This window comes from Tyto alba, unplaced genomic scaffold (genome assembly GCF_018691265.1).
Source record: "Tyto alba isolate M040663 unplaced genomic scaffold, T.alba_DEE_v4.0 Super-Scaffold_38, whole genome shotgun sequence".
Taxonomy (NCBI): Eukaryota; Metazoa; Chordata; class Aves; order Strigiformes; family Tytonidae; genus Tyto; species Tyto alba.
In genome coordinates, this window is record NW_024881313.1 from 23,265,798 (window position 1) to 23,286,543 (window position 20,746).

At 37.1% G+C, this 20,746-nt stretch overlaps 1 protein-coding gene across 11 annotated transcripts in view; it reads left to right on the top strand.

Annotated features, from left to right (window-relative positions):
• Window positions 1-20,746, top strand: part of MYO3A (myosin IIIA) — a 121,130-nt gene that overhangs the window by 60,353 nt on the left and 40,031 nt on the right. For 10 of the 11 annotated variants that reach the window (XR_006166224.1, XR_006166223.1, XM_032990960.2 and 7 more), the window contains 10 exons: window positions 3,567-3,666; window positions 5,963-6,079; window positions 7,215-7,319; window positions 7,402-7,485; window positions 8,263-8,465; window positions 10,721-10,819; window positions 10,920-11,034; window positions 14,364-14,490; window positions 15,487-15,697; window positions 17,756-17,903. Coding sequence is in view for 9 of the 11 variants with exons in the window: in XM_032990960.2 (XP_032846851.2) it covers window positions 3,567-3,666; window positions 5,963-6,079; window positions 7,215-7,319; window positions 7,402-7,485; window positions 8,263-8,465; window positions 10,721-10,819; window positions 10,920-11,034; window positions 14,364-14,490; window positions 15,487-15,697; window positions 17,756-17,903 (1,309 nt within the window). In the remaining 2 variants the exon portion in view is untranslated. Of the gene's footprint in view, window positions 1-3,566; window positions 3,667-5,962; window positions 6,080-7,214; window positions 7,320-7,401; window positions 7,486-8,262; window positions 8,466-10,720; window positions 10,820-10,919; window positions 11,035-14,363; window positions 14,491-15,486; window positions 15,698-17,755; window positions 17,904-20,746 lie in introns of those variants that run through there. The other variant, XM_042802080.1, reaches the window with a different exon arrangement.

Below are 20,746 nucleotides of genomic sequence, written 5' to 3' on the forward strand. Positions count from 1 at the left end.
GGTGAAGGAGGATACACAGAAACAATGCTGCCTTGACTCATTTTCTTTTCCATACTGTGTTGATGTTTCTGGCCTTTAGCTGCTCGAATAGCGTGTCAAGCATGGCTGTAAGATCTAATGCCCCCAACAAATAATTTCTGAACAGAACAGAGAAACATGATTATTTCAATTCACAATGTCTATGTGCATGCTGATAATGAAATTTCAGCACTGATGTCAACAGCACTGATGTGAGGTTTTTTAAGTGGTTTGAGTTTTAGCAAGTAAAGCAGTATAACTGCCCTTGAGGGGTCTGTGCCCTTTGACAGCAAAGCAGAAAAATATTGTGTCCTGCAAATCTGATGCTCTGCTGTACTCTGGAGAATGGAGAATATAATCTGGTTTAACAAGTACTAGTGTTCTCATAATGCCAGATGAAGAGGATTACAGGAGAATCAATTTTATGTAATTAAACTTCCCTGTCATAAATAATTTCCTTAAAAGAAAAAATAGTAGAAAAAGAAAAGTCTCCATGACTGCATCATTCCCCTCCCTTCCTGCAAGGCAGTTGTTAACTTCCTACATTAAATGAAAAAGGTAATTGAAATAAATCTTGGGAAGTATTCCTCTCTCACTGATATGCAGTATTTTTTTTTTAAAGGTGTATTCAGTGTGTAATAATTCTACCAGAAGTGGAAAGCATAACTTGACAGATGTCTTGTTTTGGGTCTTCCTTTGGCAATGGAAAAAACAGAACATCAGAGCTTGACATAGTCTTGCAGTTCCTGCATCTTTCTCTCATGTACATATTGATAGGTCTTTCTCAAAGTCATACTGATACTAGATGCATCCCTAGGACACAAAATGACCTTCATGCAGGAGCAAAGGAGAAATTGTTTCAACTTTCCAAATTTAGATTTTCCACTGAAACTGTTAAAAAGATGTATAATAGGAGCTTGGGTTATAGAGGGGACAAATTTCTCTTGAGGGGGTAGGATTCTGCCTGCACCTCTGGCTTTGAATGCAGTAATATCCTTTAGCTGGTAAATGCAAATCAAGCAGCAGCAGACCATGCAAGGCTGAAGAGTTAATTTAAATCTTAATATTACCACATCACACATACAGCCAAAAATTGTCTCACAGTGTTACTGCAAGGACGGTACTACCAGGACAGCTCTCACAGTACAAATGGGTTCCAAAGGAAAGGGAAAAAGGAGTTGAACCCAGGAGAGATGATTGCTTTACATCAGACCCATCCCTTTTGAGGCTGCCTGCTTGTGTTCCTGTGTGTTTTCTGTTTCAACAGTTTTAAATACATATCAAATTACAGCCCAGTTATGGATTTATTGCAGCAAAATATGCCTTTCTTCCCCCACACAGACACGCACTCCTCCTGCATCTCTTTCTATCTATTTGCACTGCCGATGTTGAAATAAGCCCCTGTGTTGTGTGTTCTGTGCTGCATGGCAGTAATAAGTCTCTGGTACTGTGCTATGTAGTATTCCTGTTGCTTTTCACCTCCGTGTAATTTAGCCTTACCATCATTCTTATAACTGTATCTACAACAGCCTTTTTTGGCCTGCAGTAAATACTGAAAGAAGAAAACATTTGAAAGAGGGTTGCTTTCCCATGCAGCTCCAGGGTCCTAACAACAGTTTGAGAGTAGTCTACAAAATAGCTGGGTGTAAAACTGGCAAGGCTTGGTCCCTCTCTTCCATCAAGGCGATGTAGATCCTGTTGATCCATACTGTTCATTGTGCTTCCTGGTCACTTAGCCTCCATGCTGGGTAATGGGCTGTGATATTGGCACAGAGACTGTGAAACTGCTAGCTCTTGCAATGAAGTCTTACGTGTTTGTGTCTTGATATTAATGTGGGTGTGAAAATCCTGCCTTTGTGCTGTGGACAATGGAAAGACTCCGGTGGTAGCTGGCACCTGGCTAAGGGAGGAAGAAACTGCTCCATTACTGGCACCTGGGTGAGGACAGGCCATTCTGTCACCCTCAGGGAATGATAGAGACAGGAGAAATTGAAAGAAATACTAGATGAAGTGCACTCATTTCTGTACTTCTGTCATTCTCCCGACCCCCTTTCAGTCCTGGCAACTAGTAACTGATGCCGAGTGGGTGCCTGCTTGACTTCCCGCACCCGCATGCCATGTCAGTGCACAGCCTGCGTGACCTGAAGTAGAACCCATGAAGTAGGTGATGTTAATGGAATAGGTACAGCCTGTTAAACTCTGCAGTAAATCTTACTGTGGGGGTTCATAAGTCTCTTAGCTTGCCTCATCAGTGTGATGTTCATTCATTCTAACTTTCCATCTTGGTGCAACTGCCCTCTTTCCCCTGTCCTCTGTTCACTGTATATTAAAGTTCTTGCCTTGGTACAAAACGCCTGTCTGCTTTTACTCATGCCAGATACCCAAATGTCAAAATTAAATAAAGGATTTCCCTGGTTGTGTCTGGAATCAAGGTAAAGAATGAGTGAGTTTCACACAACACAGTTTCCCTGCTGTCATAGTTTACCAATGTATATGTTCCATGTGTTTGAGATGTGCCTTCTTACTTATAGTATTGAGGGGAATGAGGTCCTATTAGGAGATTGGATTTACTTGATAGTCTTTCTGTGCTTGTGCTGTATTGCACATATGAGCTTAATGTAGTTTGTGAACTCTGCTGTTACTCATCCAGTTTCCATTTCCCTGATTTTTCCTCCATCTCATAAAGCAAGTATAACTAATGTGAATTGTAAACCTTGCATTTTCTGCTGCTTTTTCTTTGTTTAGCAATGCCTTTACACTTAGATAGATAATGATACAAGTCTTGGGGAATTTTCTTGCTAATTGCTATAAGACTGTGTAAAGTGTTCTTTGGTTTGACTAAAAGAGAAAAGAAATTTCACTATAAGACAAACTTAATTGAAATTTAACCTTGATAAGAAAAAGATTTTAAATTTTGATTCCTTATTTTGTATGACTTTTTTTAACTGTAGAGTCTAAGAAAATTCTTCTTGGTCAGGATGTATTTCACATACCCCACTGGTTCTGTAGTGCTTTGCCCTACAGTGTGGTCATCTCAGCCAGGCTTTAGAGCATTGTCATTACTAAGCTAGAAATGTTTCCATCCTGAATGCTTTGTCTGCATCATCCTCACCATACCATTTCATCATTCACCCCTGTTTTTTTTACAGAAAATTATTTTCCATAATTTGTTTCTTGGTCATTTTTCTTTTTGCAGTAGGTGCCAGAGTTTGACTGTTAGATGCTTTATAAATATGTTAGATTTTCTCTGTACTGCATAGCTCCAGTCTTGCAACTGATGTAGGGGTGTGATCAAGCAGGGGTCTATACAGTGAAAAAGTTCTTCATGGTGTCAGTTGTTGGATCAAACTATAGATTTTGAATTGTCAAGTACAGGTGTGCTACACTAAGAAGTTATATCCTGCCCTGTTACTTAAACATTTGTGTGTTTGAATTCAGAACAATGGAAAGCTGGAAGGTTTTGGCTGAATTGCCTTCAAGATGATTGCAGATGCAAGATCTGCTCTGTGTTTCCTTATATCAGGAAATTGCATGTCTTTCTTTTCTAGATTTGAACGTATTCATACAAAGAAAGGGAACTACAGTAAGGTACTAGTTTCAAACCAGGAAGAGGTAGATGATTTAGCCACCTTGGAGGTACTGGATGAGGTAAGAACCTCCTTTTTCATGTTTTCCTGAAGCGGGGTAATTGCATATTAAAACACAGCGGTGTGCTGTTGATTTTCAAGTTCAGTAATATTGTTACACTTCAATTGTGTATGTGTACAATGGCATTTTACCAGTTTATGCCATATATTTTAGATGAGATTTACTGTATCAGGAATGGTTCCAACTGAAAGCTAAACCACCCTCTGCAGTTACAGCCTTAGACTGAGCAGTATTGTAGCACTATTTGCTTAACAGAATTTATATCGCTGGATTTTATTACAGCTAAGTATCTAGTTTGAAATGATGTGTTAATCTGAAATTGGTCCAGGTACAAGACCAAGCACCATCTCCCCTGTTGCTTGGACATCTAGAGTTGCCTTAAACTAGTTTACCATACTCTCCTAGTCTGGGTTCTCATTGACTTACTTTAATGTGGAGATGCATTGAGGTCAATTTATGTCAGCTGAGGCTCTGACCTGTCAATGCCTTCCGGTGAACTTTTGACAAAACGACTGATACAAATCTCACTGGTTTGTCAAAGTTTGAAACTGAGCCCGTTAGGAGCAGAGGAGCAAGCATAAGGGAGGGGGGAAGTCTGTTGTATTTATGCTTTAAACTTCAAAACCAGAAAGAAGAATCGGACCACAGCATATTATCTGCAGGTCTAAGAGGCCATCAGTGGTTGTAAACAAACTGTCATTCTTCCTCTACTGGGCTGTGCATAGACTATAATTCATATTCTCTTATCTGTAAAACTCCTCTGGTATATTGTATCTTTGTCAGTCCAGAATACTAGATGTGGCTCTTGAGCTGGTAAACTACATACTGCTAACAGCCCACAGAACATCTTCAATCATCCAAGAGCTTGGTTTTAGTAGCTAAACGTTTAGTTAATAGTAATTGAGCTAATCCAAACTTCATCTACTGCACAAAGATCAGATTTAGGCATTTTTTTAATATTGGGAATAACTATATGCTAGCAAGACTGTTTTTTATCTTTTGCCATGAAGCATATAAACAATCTGAGGTAAAGAGAAGACTTATGAAAAATCAGATGAGCCAGAAGTATATCCCACCTCCTCAGAAGTGGAGCATTCTCAGGGAAGTCCTCAGGGAGCCTCCACCTAGTGGCATCATTTGACTATGTGATATTTTACTAAATCCAATCCAGTTTAAAACCTCTTTCACATATGAGAAGCAGCTTCTCAGAACTGTCCTCTTTCTTCCATTCAAACTTTTCTTCCAGTTTAGATAGCCCTATCAGAAGAGCAAAACAGGAGACCTTCTAACAGTGCAAGAAATAATTTCAAAAAGGGCAGAAGTTCCCCTAAAAAATTCATTAATGTGAATCTGGTTGTCGCCAAAAGCAAGGTAGCATTTAAAACCTAAAAGGGAACTATTTATCAAGGCAATAGAAAACCAAGGTTTTCTTCATATATTTTCCTGTGAAAGAAATGTAACCTCTTCAGCTGTTGAGAATTGGGGTTTTAAGTGCATTTACCAGAACACAGTGCACAAAACTGTGAACAGGTGGATGTGGAGGAAAAGCAATTCCTTCTGTAGTCCTCTGCTATCAGTCGTTCTGTTCCAGTGAGAATAGGGCCTAAATATTTTCACATGTACCTCAAAATAGCCTCAACGCTGGTTTTAATTTCTTCATCCAGCTCTATGGCCTGTTTTGATTGGAAAACTAACCAAGCACTTTACATACCCAGGTCTGTATGCAGAAGAAGCTGAGGGGAAACTATGTCAAGAAATCGGGTATGGCCTTAATAGGCCCTTCTTTTTTCTTGTTTTGGGGAGAACTGGCTCTGCAGCAGCAAAAAACAATCACAGCAGAGACTGGTTGTTAATATAGAAAGATGCCTGATTGTTTATATTAACAGGATCCAAACAGTTGAATCTATGTCTTACCATAACTGAGAGTAATGTTAGAGTATCTGTAATGGCAGTTATGAATTCAAGCATATGACTCTTGCTTGATGAGTTACATGAAGCTGTAGTGTCAGAAATGAGGACAAGACTGTCTCATCAAAACCTTTGATTAATTGAATTAAAGCAGCACTTATTAATTCATTTTTCTACAGCCACTTGGGGATCTGTAAGTATACATTGTTCAAATTGAGTTTGGACACAAGAAATTAGGAATGCCAGTGTGTTTGAAAGTGTTACTCAGTTTTGATCATCATCAGTTGTATCTATTCTCACTCATTGTAAATATATAAATATTCTATAAATTTTCCTAATATTCTTTTTTTCCCCATGTGATTCAATGTTCCTATTCTTTCTCCATCAGAATACAGTAACAGAGCAGTTGCAGAAGGGTTATGCCAAGGATCAGATCTACACATATGTTGGGGACATTCTCATCGCTGTCAATCCATTTCAGAACATAGATATTTATTCTTCACAGGTGTGAAAATCTAGGTTTGATTCTTTTAAACCAGCACCGATTTCCGTTAAAGTATTAATATTTGTGTTAAGTATAGAGTAAGACCTTTCTTGAGATTTACTTCAGTTCACTCTGAAAAACAGAATTTCCAATACAATTGTCCCTTCAGGTGTGTTTTGACACATATCCTTATCATGTACTGAATTTCAGCACAGAAATTAGAAACTCCAAAAAAATTAATTTCTGTTATCTTTATGTCTATAGTGTAGATCATGTCTATATCATGTCTAAAGTGCAAACAGATGTACCTGAGCAAGTCATCCATTTTAATCAATGGATAGAAATAGGATTTTTGAGGTTATTGTTTGTCTAGTGACTTTCAACATTCATTCTAGGATGAAATAAATTGTGCTTAACTTCATGAGATTTGTTAACTAGAACCCCACAGAGTATAAAGGCACTAGCTGCCCATAGCAGCTACTTCAGAAGTAGTATCTGTACAGATAAGTGCATTTATTCAGGTGAATCTTACCCCTCTTCACGGGTGGGAGCATTCCTTCTCCTCCACTTCCCATGAAGAACTTCTGTGAATGGCTGGAGGTAGGAGATAGGGGCTTTTCCTCACAAGACAGCTGGGGAAGCCGTAGCTATTTAGTGGATCAGACAGTTCACAAAGCAACCCTGTAAAATTTTGCCTTTTGTGAATTTGCTTCTCCATTATACAAAAGGGGACAGATATGAAAATCTGGTCATACAGTAATTTGGCATTATTAATTATCAGATACTACAGGTACAGAAAAGATCTTAAGTTTTGACGTCAGTATCATGCAGAAATACTAAGAGGATGTGAAGTACAAATAAAATTAAATTGTAAGTTGGTCCTTGATGTCTGGCAACATTAAATTTTCTTCTAATAATTTAAGTTTCATAACGTAGTCAGGGCTGACATCACACAAAATTGTCCTTCATCTTTTTTAGCAGTTCTTATAGTACTAAATACATAGATTCATGGGATAATGAGTGTAGTAACCTCTCAGAAAACATCACTGCTGGTAACCTCAGCATGGTGTACACTAATCTGAAAATAAAACTAAACTCTGATTAAAAAAAAAATGCCAAGGGACACTGATAATGTCGTCATTTTTCTTGAATTTAGCATTCCAAATTGTATATTGGAGCCAAACGGACTGCCAACCCTCCTCATATTTTTGCTGTTGCTGACATCGGTTATCAGTCCATGGTGACATACAACTCTGATCAGGTAAAGATGAGGTGTCTTAATTATATCCTTTGCTAGGCTGAGAGATATTTAATGAGCTCAGTCATGCTCTTGTTCTCTGCAGTGTATCGTTATTTCTGGAGAAAGTGGAGCTGGCAAAACACAAAGTGCCCATCTTTTGGTTCAGCAGCTCACTGTCCTGGGCAAGGTATGTTTCAAAGGGAATGCCTCTGTCAGGCTTCGCTTTCTTAGGCCTAATTGACTGAACCTATGGACAGGGAGTTGGTATGGGGTCAAGACTGTAATACATTTTTCAAAGAAATCCTGTAAGATCAGATTGGAACATGATGCTGATCTGTCTACCCATTCCTCCTTCCTGAACTAGGGTCAGTTGAAAATAATGTGGGGATTCTGAAAGAAAGTACCCACTGCAGTGAGGGCTGTGACTTTTGGTCTGTCCCTTGTTTAATTGAGTATGTTCAAATCACCCAAACTGTACTAAATCAAATCCTCTTCTAGCTTTTCACCTCCTTCCACAACCAGATTGCTATTAGTGGGACATGGTCATTCCAGGAAGTGACCACCATAATTGTCTAAATAAAATACCATTTTTGCATGTCCCAGGTGAGACAAGCAAACTGATCTATTGGTGTGGTGCAGTGCAGCAGTAAGCAGATGCTAACAAGGATCCTAAAAGCAGGCCAGCTGTCTCAGAGTGCTGGACCACAGAAATAGATTAGTTCTGGTGTTGTCGTTATCATGACGTGTATCATCTCTTCCAGCCAGCCATCAGTTCTGCAGATAGCTATATTCTGACAGGTTTCATGATATATCCACTCCTGCCTTTCCATAGGATTCACATAGGAATGGCTGCCCTGGTGATGTCACACTTCACAATACTAACTAGAAGAGGAAAGAAACATTTAAGAATTAATATATTTGAATGATTACTGATAATTTTAAGCAATATCTTTTTCATATCCAGGCTAATAACAGGACTCTACAGGAGAAGATCCTCCAGGTGAATAACCTTGTAGAAGCATTTGGGAATGCAGGCACTATCATCAATGATAACTCAAGCAGATTTGGAAAATATTTGGAAATGAAATTCACTTGTGGTGGCACTGTAGTAGGAGCTCAGATTTCAGAGTATCTCCTTGAAAAATCCAGAGTTGTCCACCAGGCAGTGTAAGTATAAAAATCATATTTGAGCTAATTTGGGGGTTACAGTATAGGTCTATAATGCAGAAAATTATCTTGGATCAAAATGCAAAGATGAATAAGGTACTGGGATTTTTTCTTATAAATGATATATGAATAGCTTATAAATCTGTAAACTAGCTGAAAACTACTCCTGATTTTTTTTGTCATTGCCTCCTGGGTTATCTAAACAAATCTTATAAAAATACATATGTGATATATAAAGTATATCAGAATGTGTAAAGAATTAAAAACTTTATGATAGTTCAGTGGAAGCTTGAAGTATTGTGTTAAGCATATCACTTGAATTTAATTCCTCTATGTTTCATCTAGAGTTGTAGCTTTGTTTGTTTGTTTGTTTTCAAAGTGCTTGTTTTGCATTTTGGAGCATCTATTAAGATTTGATTGTAAAGGATTATGGACCAAATGCAGAACAGATCCATCTCTGTCATGTGTTTATCATAATATAAAATCATGGAAAAATTAAATGGCATTTAAATTATTAACATGTATTTTCTAACCTAATATATAGCGCACTCAGATAAAAAATGTTTCAGCAGCTCTCTTTCTGCCATAATAATAGGAAAAATAATTTGAGACAAGAAATGTTGTCACTGATTTAAATTCTTCCCCTTGCTGATCTCTTACTCGTTTTTGTTCTTTTGTAGTTCTGCATGACCTTGTTGCCTGTTGTAGATTTGTGACATTAAGAACATCTAAGTATTACTTGGAATGTTTCAATTAACAATTTAAAGTTAGAGGCAATTTTATGAAACGATGTTTTTTTCCCCATTTGGACGTAAGCACAGAAACTGCTTTTTCAGACTAAAATCAGTTTTTTCCTTAAAATACCACTTTTTTCATAACTTTTCATGGGTTTTCTGTGGCTGTTAGTTTTTATTTATATTTAGCCACATGCTGAGACAGAAAATCAGCAAAGAATTTATGTGCTTCAAATGCTATTTAGGTAGGTGCTTAGATGTCTGAATTCACAGGAAAATGTTTAGACACTGTAGGAAGTTAAATTTTGAGACATGAACTTTCAAGAGTGTCCGAAGCCATTTGTGTTGAGCGTGTTCTTCTCTTCACTGAGGTCAGTAGGTGGCTGGTCCATACGGCTGTGCCAGGGCAGAGAACTGGTATTCAGGCACCTGCATTCCAAGAGCAGTCTGTTCTGCTCTTCTGGGAGAACACGACTCACAAACTCACATGGAGAGCTAGGAATGACTTTTTGCAGAAGTCCGGTGACTGATTACCCAGAAAATGGGAGACCCAAGTTACAGACCCAATTCAGGCCAAGAGATTTTGAACCTACTGGTTTCCCCACCTTTCCAAGACAGTACACAAACCATCAGGACACAGTGAGGTTTCAGAGAGCATGCATAGCATGGCTATGCAACCTAATAGCTAAGATGCCTGGGGGAAGGGATCTGCTCCTACTCCTTAAATTGATCTTGTTTTCTACTACTGACTGTCCACAGTAAAATATGCCAACTAAGTTGGCACTGGACTGACCTAGGCACTCCCTATGCAGAGAGGAATGCACTGGGCTCTGATCCTGTTTCACAGAAGCACGTAATGGTGCTCCTGAGACACATGCCTCAGCTCATGCAGAAAACAGGGGTTTGGACACATTTCCTTTTTGCCATTTCATAGTGACTGACTTGGCCATCTCAGGGTTAGGTGGTGGTTGCAAATTTCCACCTAAGCATCCGCCTTCTTCATGAGGTGCACAGGAACCTTGGATATACAATAAGCCTTGTGTCCTGGGTTTGGGCCCCTAACTTTTAGGCAAAGCATGACAAATCATAAGGCCCTTTGCTGAATGCTTACATGCTTTCTTGGTTCAGGGCTAAAGGACACAGCAAACGTGCTGGATTCAGTGAATCAGGAGTTTATAGGTCTCCCATGGTCAGAAGATTTTTTTAAATAACTGGAGGTTAAACAGCCCATTTAATGCAGTTGGGTGAGCAATATGCAAGATCTCACCCAGCATATACCAACTGCATCAAAGGCAGAGCAGCATTTAGCTGCTTGTAGCCCTGGCAGCTTTGGAACAAACACACAATGTCGCAGAAAGGGTGTTCACAGGAACTTGTGTAATAGAGTTTCTTTCAGAATCCTCTGCCAGTTTGAATGAACCTTGCCTGTTATTAAAATAACATTTAATAATAGCATGTATGTCATCAGTAAATGTAACATAGTTACATTACTAAACCAGTTTGTTGTTTCTGTTGTTTCAGAGGAGAGAAAAATTTCCATATTTTTTATTATATTTATGCTGGTCTGGCGGAAAAGAAAAAACTGGCACATTATAAATTGCCAGAATATAGACCTCCCAGGTAATGCAGTTTATTTTTATGTAAATTGATTGCTAAGAGATCTGATGTTGAATTCTCAACCTCATTTACATTCTAACTCTGTATCCATCAACTCTTTCAGATACCTGCAAAATGATCATTTCAGAATAGTGCAAGATTTCATGAACAATAGCTTTTATAAGTCTCAATTTGAGTTAATTGAACAGTGCTTCAAAGTCATAGGTTTTACACTGGAGGTGAGTGCTGATAATGCTTTTTTCTGGTGACCTTTAATGACTACCTTAATTCGGAAAAACTTATACAAAGCATTCAAATAATCTCCCTTGTTATTTTCTTCATTTAGCAGTAGTGTGTTTATGTTTTAGGATATTGCACAGTCAACTTACTGTTACATTACCACATTTAAATTTTCATGGCATTGATAAACTAAAATGGTATTAGTCAACAAGACTTTGAAATCAGTGAATGCAGCACAGCTGAGTAATTGGGAAGAAAAGGCTTTTGCAAATTAAATGCATAGAAAATTATGTTATAAACTATTAGCCTATAATTTTAGGCCTGTGAATGAGCCTCATGTCTGTTTTAAAATTAAGTCCATGGTGAGAGTTCTAAAAATTCATTGAGTTGATCTGAGTTTTGATGAACTCAATACATTTTCACAATTCCAGGGGTAAAGTTGAATGACATTTTTACATCCCTTTGGAGTGAATCTCATCACTGAACATTAACTGAACCCATTCTTTCTTTATGATCTCATATCATTGTTCTGCTGGCCATTAAACCCCTCTCCTCAGTCTGTCTTTAGTATAATTAAAATAGAAACAGGCCTCTGGATTTATATAGTAGGATACAAGGGAAGAAAACCCCATCCTGCACCGTAGTTCTCTCTTCTTAGGAGAAGTGGTGCATCACAGCTGTAGTTTACGTCTGACTTTATTTATCACAAACAATAGTAGGAATATGATCTGTATAGTATCCATGAAATATAGCATGAGTGCTGCAGAATAGATGTATGTTTTAATTTCACTGACAAAACTGTGTGTTTTAAGCAGTTTTTCACAGAAAATTACTTCAGTTGAATATTTCTGACTTCCCTCAATGTAAATATTTTAATAGCTAGCAGAACGGATTTATTCACCTATTCTGTTCCTCTATATTCATTTTGCATTAAGTCATAGCAGCAGTCGTGTTCACAGTCTCTTTTTCCTCTGCATGCTTATTCACAACTGCACTTAGTGATATCACACCTGTGCTATCACATCCTTTCACCTGCACTTTCACCTTTCCAGAAGCAACGTGGAAGGATATGCACAGTTCAGCACTGATAGAAGTTTTGTCACCAGAGACCTTGATAAGTCCTAATTTATACCATGAAAAGCAGCAAGTCTGGTTTTGTTCCTGGTTGTTCTATTCACTTGGATGGATGGAAACAATAATCCCGATCATCCAAAAGAGGCATTCCTTACATATTGGAGACCCAGTTAGAACTAGGTCACTGGCCGCATTGTGCAGTTCTAGCATGGATCTTCACTTGACTAACTCAGCAAGCCACTGTGAGCTGAATCCGTGAAGAATTACCTACCTGTAGAACCTGCCCAGTTTCAGAAGCAGGTTGAGTACCACAGTCAATCTGTGGTTACATGTGAGCCCCATCCATGTTAGCCTGTCTTACATTCTCCATGGGGTGAATTAGCCTGTCTGAGGCAGTGTTTGCAAGAGTGAAGGAATAGAGAAGTCTTCTTCCCCCACTGAGGTTCTGGTATAGGATCCATGTGCAGAGATAATTTATTCTCAGTGAGAAAAAGATACTGTAAGACAATGAGTTCCCTTTCTAAATTCACTTTTTAGTAATGCAGCCTTAAGCTTTGACATTCATCCCAGTGCACAGAGGAAGTTCTGTGTAAGCTTGTTACATGTTTTATTAGCAGAAAACCTTTGACAGAATATCTTCTCCACTCCAATCAAAACTGAGATCTAAACAAGGCTTTATTTCTTTGAAATTTGTTTTTAACTGACTAGCAGGCTTTAATAGTAACTACTTTTGGTACCTCCCTATCTTAAAATCACACTGTTTCATTTCAGGCTGCATGGCAAAATTAATAGGAAAGGACTGCCTGAGGTGAACAGTAATTATGCTGTACGAGACATATCAATCCAGATTTCAAACACACTGGAAAAGGGCACAAAAATGTCAGCAGCTATACATACGGTACAGCATAATGTCAGAAGTTAAGCTATCCATTTCTTTGCATTTCGTCTGTGTCCCTAAGCTTAAAATGAAAATGATTGCTTAAAACCCAGATAAACTGTGTGCCAGTTATCCTGAGCATAATTTTTTAGAGTGAGTTTATCTAGTTTCTCTTGCTGTCACTGGAATAATTAATTTATTAACTGCTAGATTAACTTCTGAATGTGTTGAAAACAGGATCAAGTTTCCTAGAGCAATTAAGGATTTTATCTGAGTAAATGATGCCTGACATGGTACCAGCAAATTACTGAATATTAGGGATAAAATGAATTGCAATTATGAAAAGTTCATCGTTATAAAATACCAATCAAATTTACAAAACTACTTCTTATAAAATTACTACAAAACTTAGAAACCTGCTATTTATAAAATACGCTATTACTGCATGCCTCAGAATATATAGTATCACAGATCCCTAACTCTAAACCTAGTCTGCTTCACAAGAACACCTCAGCATTTCTGAGTAGAAAATATGCAGATATCATCAAGTATACTGATAAATGATCAGAGTTCAGATGAAAATTCACAGTTCAAATCTAATTCAAACAATGAAAGCATTATTTCATTAATTGCAAATATGATTTTATTTGTTATATATAAATACTTAAAATAATTTACTGTATATATCACTTCACTGTCCAGACTAATATTAGCCTTTTTCAAGACAGAATCTCTCTTCAGAACCTACTAAATCATTTGAAATTTAAATATATTTAAGCAAAGTCCATACTGAAGTGCTTTGGTGAGTATACAGTTCCTAATTGACATTTTGAAGGGTAAAGTGCGTTGCCAAATCAGAGATGTGAGGTCTCACTCTTCTTCCAGTGAAACTTTTTCTGATGGTGTCGATGGGAGCCATTGCAGACCTATTATTTGGAGTACTTCCGTTTCCATGATCCAAGAAACATAGATGCAGATTTTTTTATATTTTTGTTGATCTAGGTATTACATTTTTAGACACGGTTGTGCCTGCAAACACGTTGAAGGGTGAATATAAACAACCTCTCAATTCTTTCTGTATAAGAGGATTATGTTTGCCACTGTTTTGTGTTTCCCATACTCCATGTCAATCCTGTCCTGCCAACAAGTATGGAAGAGAGACTAGGCTATAGTTTGTCTTCCTCCCTTTGAGTGTCTTACACTTGAAAGACTGTGCTGGGTACAGAACAGGGAATGACTGCTGAGAAAAGTACTTCTTAAAGTAGTGGGCATGTGGCAGACAACAGGAACCAACACACGCACACGTGCCCATCACACAAACCAAAGTGACAAATCTATCTGACTATTAAGTATTGCATATTTTAATATACTTTTCAGGAACTTGGAAGTGTGTACAGTGTCCTGGCTGCCATTTTAAATGTGGGTAACATTGAATTTTCTGCAGTGGTATCTGAACATATGATTGACAAGAGCAACATTTCCAATCCAGTAGCCCTTGAGAATTGTGAGTGATTTTTCTTGATTTAAGATTGTTTTCCCTTAGTGTTTTCATAGTGAATTTCCTTTATTGCAAGAGAGTTATCAATGAAAACTGTGTTCACGTGGAAATTTTGCAAGAATAATTAAATGCTGAAGATAGATTAATTCCAAGAACACCTGAATTCAAATGCAAAAAGAAAAAAATTTTCATTTTATGCACCTTATTTGACTAACCAGTTCACTGGCGTTCAGGAAACATGACTAATACTGCAGATGCCTAAAAAGAAAATCTTTGGAATTTTTCCAAGGTAATTTGAACATTTGATGGAGAACCTAATTAACATGTTGAATAGCTTTTTCCCAGTTTCTTTCTTAGATACTCATTACTTGTTCCCCACATGTGCCTGTTGAAATATGACTCACTAATTCTTTGGAAGAGATAACTTACATTATAGGCTGATGGGAGGCAGAGGAGGGAAAGGGGCAAAGATTCTCAAGAAAGTTGCTACTCTTTCTCAGTGACTGCAGGTGGGGAGACAGTGAAGTCTTCACTCTGTCTTCTTGCATGCTTTCCTGCCACAGATACAAAATTATTGTGGTACTGGGAAAGAAGCACCTCTGTTTTGAAGGAAAAGGAGGACAGCAGTGGCTTATATGGATGGATTATAACTGAGAGGGATATTCATACCTCACAACTTACAGACTGCTGACATAGTCACCTAGGTTCCCTAGCGTTTCTCTGTAGACAGTTTGGAGAAGTAGCCTCCTTGATAAAGCAATTTAGAACCTAAAGGCCTCTGCTTTGAGTCACTTACGCATTGACTGCAGTGGAAGCTAGGAAGGTTGGTGACTAAATTAGATACAGACAGTTGTTTGGCACGAACACCCTCATTAGTCATACTTCAAGACTTTGATTTGGCCCTTATTTGTAATATGTTGCCCTTGCAGCTTTGATTGCAAAAATGCATATTTTTCTTTCCAAAATCTGCCTCTGAGCTATGCCTGTGACCTTCCTTCCTAGGTGCGTCCTTGCTGTGTATTCAGGCAGATGAACTGCAAGAGGCCCTCACCTCTCACTGTGTAGTGACTCGAGGAGAAACAATTATTCGTCCAAACACTGTGGAAAAAGCCACTGATGTCAGAGATGCCATGGCCAAAGCACTTTATGGGCGCCTCTTTAGCTGGATAGTCAATCGCATCAACACTTTACTCAAACCTGACAAGCATTTAAGGTAAAAGAAGCTTTTCCAGTATAAGGATAGAGATTTTCTGTGGGAATAATATTGTCTACACTAGAGCATTTATTGTTCTCATCTACTTCTTCTCTGCAACCTTTTTGTTTACGACACCACCATGTTAAAAAAAGAGAAGGTTTTATCATATCCATAGTATGCAGTGAAAATACAGTAGATATTGATAGCACAGGCACCTGGTGTTTTCCTGTTTGACCTTTACTTGTTTAACCATTTGTAAATTGCATAGTAAATACTTTCTCCTTTATACTTTTTCAGGGTCAAACTTTTGACATTCATCTATTGATTACATAGGTCAAATAATGTTCTTGTTTGCATTGATACTGTTGCTTCTGTTGCTGTTTTTATAAGTGTGGTTTCATATATGTGTGAAAGCAGTTTCCAAACACATTTACTGAGGTTAATGTCTACCCTACCCTTACAAGGTGCCGTTTTAAACACAGAGACAAGAAGGATATTTGGACTGAGGAAATAACATATTTTGCAAATTAATCCAAGAAGAAATTATGTGGCTTGCATTGTAGATCCTGTAGTTGATAATCTAGATAGATCCTCTATGGCTGATAACAGCAGTGAAAAGGGGCAGATTTATAACTACCTGAAGGGGAATATCAATACTAAATAGCTTTGGTTTGCAAATCTGGATTTTCTGGATATTTTTTTTTTTTTTGAAACATCAGAGGAAAGCCAAAGCTGCAATCCTAAAATTTATCTAAACTTTCAAATATTTGGTTACAGTAGAGCAGCAATAAATAGAGCTTTAATAGTAAATGATAGGATAAAATTAATGATGGATGGGGAAGCACTGCTAGCCTATGTGCCTCTCTCATGTGCCTGTTACAGAGCCCTTTTCAAATTGAATACTTATTATGCTGATGAGGAGGGAGAAAGTTCAACCTGAAATGTTCACTATACAAAAAACCTCAGAAGTCTGCTTTGGTTTTGTGGTAGTAAAATAATTTGTATTTGCTATTTTTATGTAATTAGCTCTGAGAAGGAACAGGTCAGACAAATTTCAGCAGTCTATTAATAAAAAATGTAATTTCCAGACAGATAAAACAGTCACCAAATTCACATCAACATCAACAAATACCTTTGATCCCTCCACAATGAAAAACTTCCTTTTTTAAGATGGACTTCACAAAGAGGTTCAAGTGCTATTCATGAGTATCTTAAGGCTGGTTCATCATATCCAATTTCCTACACTTTTTATTAAAAAAAAAAGAAAAATGGTAATAGGTAGCCCTTCAAAGGGGTTTTATAGAAACAATGTGATTAATTTTTTTAATTTAGCTAGGAAAACACTAATGTTGACTTCAGTTTGATACAAAATTATACCCTCTTAATTTTTTGTTTCAGCAAATGAATACAAATGTTAGAACTTTTTTCCAGTTGCAGAAATGACCACATATCTCTCAGGATGCCTCAGCTAAAATTCTAAACTGAAGTTTTTACTAGTAGTACTTCTCTGGAACTTAATTAGCAATTTAAATTCATACCACACTCCAGTACTTAAAGTAGTTATTTAGATGCATAAAAGGTCTAGCTATTCATTCTTTTGACTTTCATGTTAAAATAAAGAGTTTTAATTGTTGTGAATAAACAATATGAAGAAATAATACTTAATGACCACAATCTTTAATTTCAAGATGCTGGTGAGTAAAGCCTGTTTTATTGCAAGAAACAAAAAGAACTGCATGTTGTTTCTGTACTGTGGTCAGCTTTTTACAATAAAATAATAACTAGCAAATATTAGTTTAAAAGTAAAATTGCAAATCCTCTATATGCATGTCAGTTGTCTCAGTCATGTGATTCAGTGTATCTGGCCTGCAAATACAGCCATCTTTGGATTGATGTGCATTTATTGTCTTTCAAACGAAAACTGATTGTTCTTTTAAGAGATACCTGGTTTAGCAAGAATGATTCTGTTTAACTGGAGTACAGATTTGGCCCATTATTTCCTTTTGTGAAATAATAATGAAGCTAATCAGTGTAAAATAAAGATACAACAATAGAAAGTTTATTTAATCTTTGCAGTGGAAATGATGGTGGTTTGAACATTGGAATTCTTGATATCTTTGGCTTTGAGAATTTCAAAAAAAATTCTTTTGAACAACTTTGTATCAACATTGCCAATGAACAAATTCAGTTCTACTTCAATCAACATGTCTTTGCTTGGGAACAGGTATGTGTGGAATATTTTGATAAAGCTTTAGTATTGCTGAACATATAAAACCTTGTCTCCTTCTTCATAATAGGTTGTTAGTTTCAGATGATAACAAATGTTTTCTGAGTGTGTATTCTGTGAACCAGTGCTTGTTACTTGCAAGTAAAATGCCTACATAAAATACATTAAATTTGAAATTTACAGTATCTAAGCAATGTAACACAGTGATAATTGATTTGATGCAAATGCAATGTTGTTTTCTTGAGGAATAACATGAGTGATGTAATGTATGATTCTACAGTAAAAAGATAAATGAATGGTAACATAATTTTTGAAGTGCAGTGTTCATAACAGCTTACTAATAAGCTTAACGAATACTGAAATTCCATTATTAAAAACTGAAAATCTCACAATTATTTTGTTCTTATTCAGGAACTAGATCATCTAAGTTAAACAATGATGGATTTAATCTAAATAATCTGATGTAAAACAGAGAAAATGAAGAGAGTTGTTATAAAATTTTATTACATTGAAGATTGGAGTGAAAAACCTCAAAAAAGATCATCTCAACTTTATAAATAATTCCATGAGAATTAAATTAACCGTCTTTAGATCATAAATATTGTTATTTGAAGAAATATGTCCGGGAAAAGTAATTCTTGCTGAAAACAGAAACATTCCAGAATTCTTTATTAGCAGAATAGTCAACATTTAAATTTTAGGTGAAATAATACTTTCTCTATTTTATTCAGATTATTGGGTTTTGTGAAAGATGATAGATGAAAATCCTCCTGAATACAAATTTTAAGTATTAGCAGAAAAAGAGTGTTTTGCCAGTGCTAACCACTGCTTGTTTTAAGGATGAGACAGATACAAGTTTGGAATGTGTCTGTATATGCAGATGTGCACATGAATATGCCAGTCTAGAGGTGCATATATCTATGTATAAAAGTGAAATTTTTTTATATGGATCAATGTTTTATCCTGTTTCCAGTTATTTCAAGAAAAGCTGTCTTACAGTCTTAGACATTGTGGCTGTTTTTATAGATTTATGTGGGAGATTCTCAGTCACAAGTATTTCCTTGTCTTTAATACTATCTAAAAGTCAGAGAGAAATGAGCCTGAACTACTATATGTAAGTGGAATGGATACTGGCACAAGCTTTTTTTATGTTAATATTAAACAAAGATCAACTCCTGCAGCTTCAGTCTTGTCTTTCCCAGTGTTTCCCTTACATGTAGAGTACTGACGTAAATTCATTCTGTCAGCTCCATGATCTGCAGATAACATCATCCAGCAAGACAACCTTCCCATTTCTTTCTCATTTGTGATTGTTCTGTAAAAAGTAAAAGTTGTAAAGTCAAATACCTAAAACTTTTTGGAAAGTGGCAAATTTACTGTCAGTTGGAAGGATGCTACTTTTTGCATTAAATATATGCAATGTTTCTTTTACATTCATATGACATTTAATCTTCTACTTTAATCTGGAAAAGGTTCATTCTGAATAAGTCTCTGGTGTTCCCATTGAAACTGAAGCATCACCCTACCATGTTGTCAGCAAAATGCCATTACTTTTTTTTGTATTCAGCATGAAGACCATTTCCTAATGCATTTAATAATTATTTTGTTATTAAGTGAAACCAGGTTGCACAAGCTAATATTACCTAGTTTTGATCACAGAAAAGACACCGTGCAATACTGAGATGAGATAGGAGCCCAAGTATTAGTGTAACTCAGTCATTTCATTTGACATCTCATCCATAGGAATACTTTCTAATGGATTATGCTTTAGAATTTCAATGAGTAGCTGCTATTTTAAGGAACTTTCTTGTCATAAAACATCATGGGGGATTACAGAATCCTGTAACTGATTCAGCTTATTAATTCAAATAAGATGTATTACATTACAGTTTTATGATGTGCATCATTAAGGGTTTTATCCTTGCTGCTTGTATCCTAATAATGTGGTTGAAGACCATCATTGCATAAGAAAATGTAATATGGTGTCTTATTTCTGAGCTATCTGTCACACTGGTGCCTGGAAGCCATCCTCCGGGATCCCATGGGAAGTGACAGAGCGAACACCTTCCATATCCTACTGGGCAGACAGCAGCATTACCAAAACTGTCAGCACTGACACTCATTCAGTTGTCGAGGTGCAGACACAAAAGTCCAAATGGTCACATACACTGCAGGCTTGAAGGTCAGGCCCCACACACTGGCCAGGTTGGGAGAGGAGCAGATGTTGCTGTTGCAGTGTAGTGGGACAGCTATTACCGACCTCCTTTCAGTTCTGAGCAGAACTCTTATCACGTCTCTAAACCAGCCTCTCTCACAAGCACTTGAAGGTCGAAAAAGTTAATTATTCAATGGGTTGTCTGTGAGAGCTTGTTTGAGGATGTCTGAGTGTCACAGAAACACTACTCTCTCATAGATTCATCCTGAGCAATCTCTCCCCTTTTCCCCTTTGATAATCCTAAGCAGTAACAGCTGGTTTCATGAAAGTAACATCTGTGTGTTGCTACAGCTGTAGCCCTCAGTTAAGCTGCCCCTAGTCCAGTGTTATCTTTGGGAGATAGCACAGATTCATTCTCTTCCTGCCACTAGCTCCTACAGGTATATAATTAACTTCTTGCCTGTATTAGTGATACATTTATTACTGTCCTGTCTTGTCCTGCTACTCAGGTGATTGATTAAAATAAAAAGCAGAACTCCAGCTGTCCACTGCTCCAGGGGAGACATGAATGAATTTAACGTTATGTGTCTGAGATGAGGAGTCCTCATGGGGCTGTAGGAGAGGTTCTTACTGCTTACACCCTTGTACAAGCATATACACTGAGCCATAATCTATCCTTAGAATG